Source organism: Diachasmimorpha longicaudata, chromosome 4 (assembly GCF_034640455.1).
Source record: "Diachasmimorpha longicaudata isolate KC_UGA_2023 chromosome 4, iyDiaLong2, whole genome shotgun sequence".
NCBI lineage: Eukaryota > Metazoa > Arthropoda > Insecta > Hymenoptera > Braconidae > Diachasmimorpha > Diachasmimorpha longicaudata.
Genome location: NC_087228.1, coordinates 7,488,822 through 7,491,517, shown reverse-complemented (window position 1 = coordinate 7,491,517; position 2,696 = coordinate 7,488,822). Strand labels below are relative to the sequence as shown.

General features: G+C 42.4%; 1 protein-coding gene across 1 annotated transcript; it reads left to right on the top strand.

The window, feature by feature from the left end:
- The first annotated feature begins 425 nt into the window (after positions 1-425).
- Positions 426-2,441, top strand: LOC135161345 (prothoracicotropic hormone-like). Its single transcript, XM_064118824.1, has 4 exons — positions 426-467; positions 919-1,101; positions 1,295-1,471; positions 2,020-2,441. Exons 1-4 carry the CDS (start codon positions 447-449, stop codon positions 2,182-2,184), a joined length of 546 nt encoding a protein of 181 aa, XP_063974894.1. The 5' UTR covers positions 426-446; the 3' UTR covers positions 2,185-2,441.
- The last annotated feature ends 255 nt before the right edge of the window (positions 2,442-2,696 follow it).

Below are 2,696 nucleotides of genomic sequence, written 5' to 3'. Positions count from 1 at the left end.
CAAAATGAGATGTGACACGTTCAAATTACGTCGTCGGTTCCAGAGATATCCACAATTGAATAAAAAATTGAAAAATCGCAAATTAAAGTGAAAGTAGTGAGGGTCAACGGCTGTTCCGACGATGGCCATTGCTGTCCCAGTCCATGAATAACCGTATTAATCAACTATTTATATATCAAATGTAAGAAGAGGTCTCGATATTGGAGACGAGTACTCTCTGCCCCATCAGTATGACCCCTGTTACCTGAATACAATAGTATCGATGACGTTTCTCGCGAAGCTATCGAATGCCGACTAATGGATTCTTTGTTCGGACGCTGCTTCACCTACAACAGGGGTTGCACCTTCATCCCAGCGGGTATATAAGACCTGGATCGTCCAGTCTTCGAGGTACATTCAGTGAGGAAACCCAGGGAATTAAACAAACATCGTTGACGAGTGAAAAAATGAAATATATCGCGGTCTACGTAAGATTTTTTCTGGTGTCTCTCAGTTGAATTTGTGTTTTTTTTTCATTCCAGTGAAGGGGGTAAAATGGGCTGTTATTAATAAATGTGGAATGACTACTCTCGCAGGAGTCGTCATGACTCTGACCACCGCACGAGTTAAACTGTTTTTGGAAATTATTTAATAGATTCACAGCGAAGTGAATAAATTGTTTATTAGGAGATTCCCACGAAGTTTATGTGAATCTATTAAATAATTATTTGGTTTTTTTCTTCATGTGGACTATTCAGGGCACTGCCCTGGCCTAGCGAGGCATCGCCGACAGTCGGCCGAGGGTAAGCCCACAGTCGGCCCACTGTTGGCCATTCCTCATCGCCTGCCAGGGTGGTGGGGTCAGGGGAAACCGTCTGATAATAATTTTCTTTTTCTCTTTCAAAAATGAAAAATCAAAGACAACAAATTGTGTCGCAGATGACGTTAGTGACCCTGGCGATCAGGACCGATGGCCGACAGTTCAGTTACGGCCAGTGGCCCAGGTTCATCGAGCCGGATGACTCCCTTAGCCTTCAGGACGACTGCCTGACGGGACCCTGCGACGAATTGTATCCGGAGAAACGGAGCAGAGGTGTTGAGGACCCGGAGCAAATGCTGCCTGTAATCCTGACATTCACATTCTCTGTTCTTCAGGACGAAGAAGATTTTCATAAAAAAATCTTCTTCGGATCTGACCGGTCCATTAAAGTTGATCATTACCCCGCGTTCGATCATTTCTACCTCGAGAATTACATATATGGAAATAATAAATAAATAGAAAAATATTAAAACCAGTTATTTTGTTTTTTTGCAGTTAGCGAGTTCGTATCACTCCACTAGTGTCTCGTGGCCATGGATGTGCCCTTGTGAGACCCAGTATGGGCTGTTAGATCTTGGACCTGGACACTATCCGCGGTACCTGGCTCGGGCACAGTGCGCCCCGAAGGCCTGTCGCACCAGACTTAATCAGTGCAAGTTGATTAATTATAAGGTAAACAAAAAAGTTTCACTCGGAAGCAAAAAGTAAGACGTTTTCATGATTAGTCGATGGGTTCAAGGCGGGAAATTCAAATAGGACGCCCGAAGCGCGTATTCACTAGCGAGCGGAACTTCACCCTGTCCAGCTCCATGAGCCCCTCATCCAGTTTTTTCGTAGGTTCACGTAGAAAGGCCCTTGTTCGCATGGCCAACCCCCCTCTCCGCCCCTCTTCGGATAATGCCCTTTACAAAGTCTACATATGTGCACGTCCATCAGGTCCAGGCGCGCCCTTTACACACCCTTCTTCGCTAGCCCATCAGCTTTCGAATGTCTGTTAATGTATTTTTCAATATCTTCATTTTTTGGGTCAGGTGACCTTCACAAGATAATCCACCCCGGGCCATATAAAAATTTATTTAATTTGAGTGAAGCATATTCCCCCTCCCAAACCCGAAAATATCGTACCGTCCGCCCCCAGCGTGGACTCTCTCCTCTGAATGGAATATCAATATTCCCCAGTACCCAATTCACCCCATAACCTTCGTACTCTCGAACCCCAGGTGCACATTCTGAGAGAACGAGAACCCACTGACGGCGCCGAGACGAGCGACGAGCCGTACGTTGAGCATTCGGTGTTGCCTGAGCCGTTGCGCGTTAAATGGCAACTCAAGCCAGTGAAGATAGCGGTGGCCTGCGTTGCACTCACCGATGGAAAGAGAAATTGATCGTCCAACTGAAACAAAGAGAACTGAAACATTCTTTAGAGACTCGTGATATGTCTGAAGAGCTCCATCAACTGCATCGTCTATGAAATGAAATAAAAAAAAGTATGGAAAATTATTAGAAAATTATTATTGAAAATTATTAGAAAAAAATTAATTCATTGTTATAGATAACTTACACTCCTTTATAATTGGAGATAGCAATATGGATATTAATTTTTATATTAATTGGATTAGTGATATTGATTATTGATATTATCGATGGGAACGGAGGGGGAAATGATCTATTTGTACGAGAAAATTTTTGGTTGAAATAATATATAAATAAATAGATTGAATTGACGAAGTTGATGTAATTTAGATTAAGTATGTATTGCATAATTATTTTTTAGAAATCATATTTTTTTATTTATTCTGTGGGAATTTAAAAAATTTATGACTTTGACAGGACTCGGTGAGGGGGTAAAATGGAAGGTCTTCCATGACTGACAATTCGGAAACCATCGAGAAAAAAT

Coding starts and splice junctions, on each gene's coding strand:
- LOC135161345 (XM_064118824.1), top strand. CDS start 447: ATGAAATATATCGCGGTCTAC. Junction 468..918: donor TGAAATATATCGCGGTCTAC/GTAAGATTTTTT, acceptor ATTGTGTCGCAG/ATGACGTTAGTGACCCTGGC. Junction 1,472..2,019: donor GCAAGTTGATTAATTATAAG/GTAAACAAAAAA, acceptor CTCGAACCCCAG/GTGCACATTCTGAGAGAACG.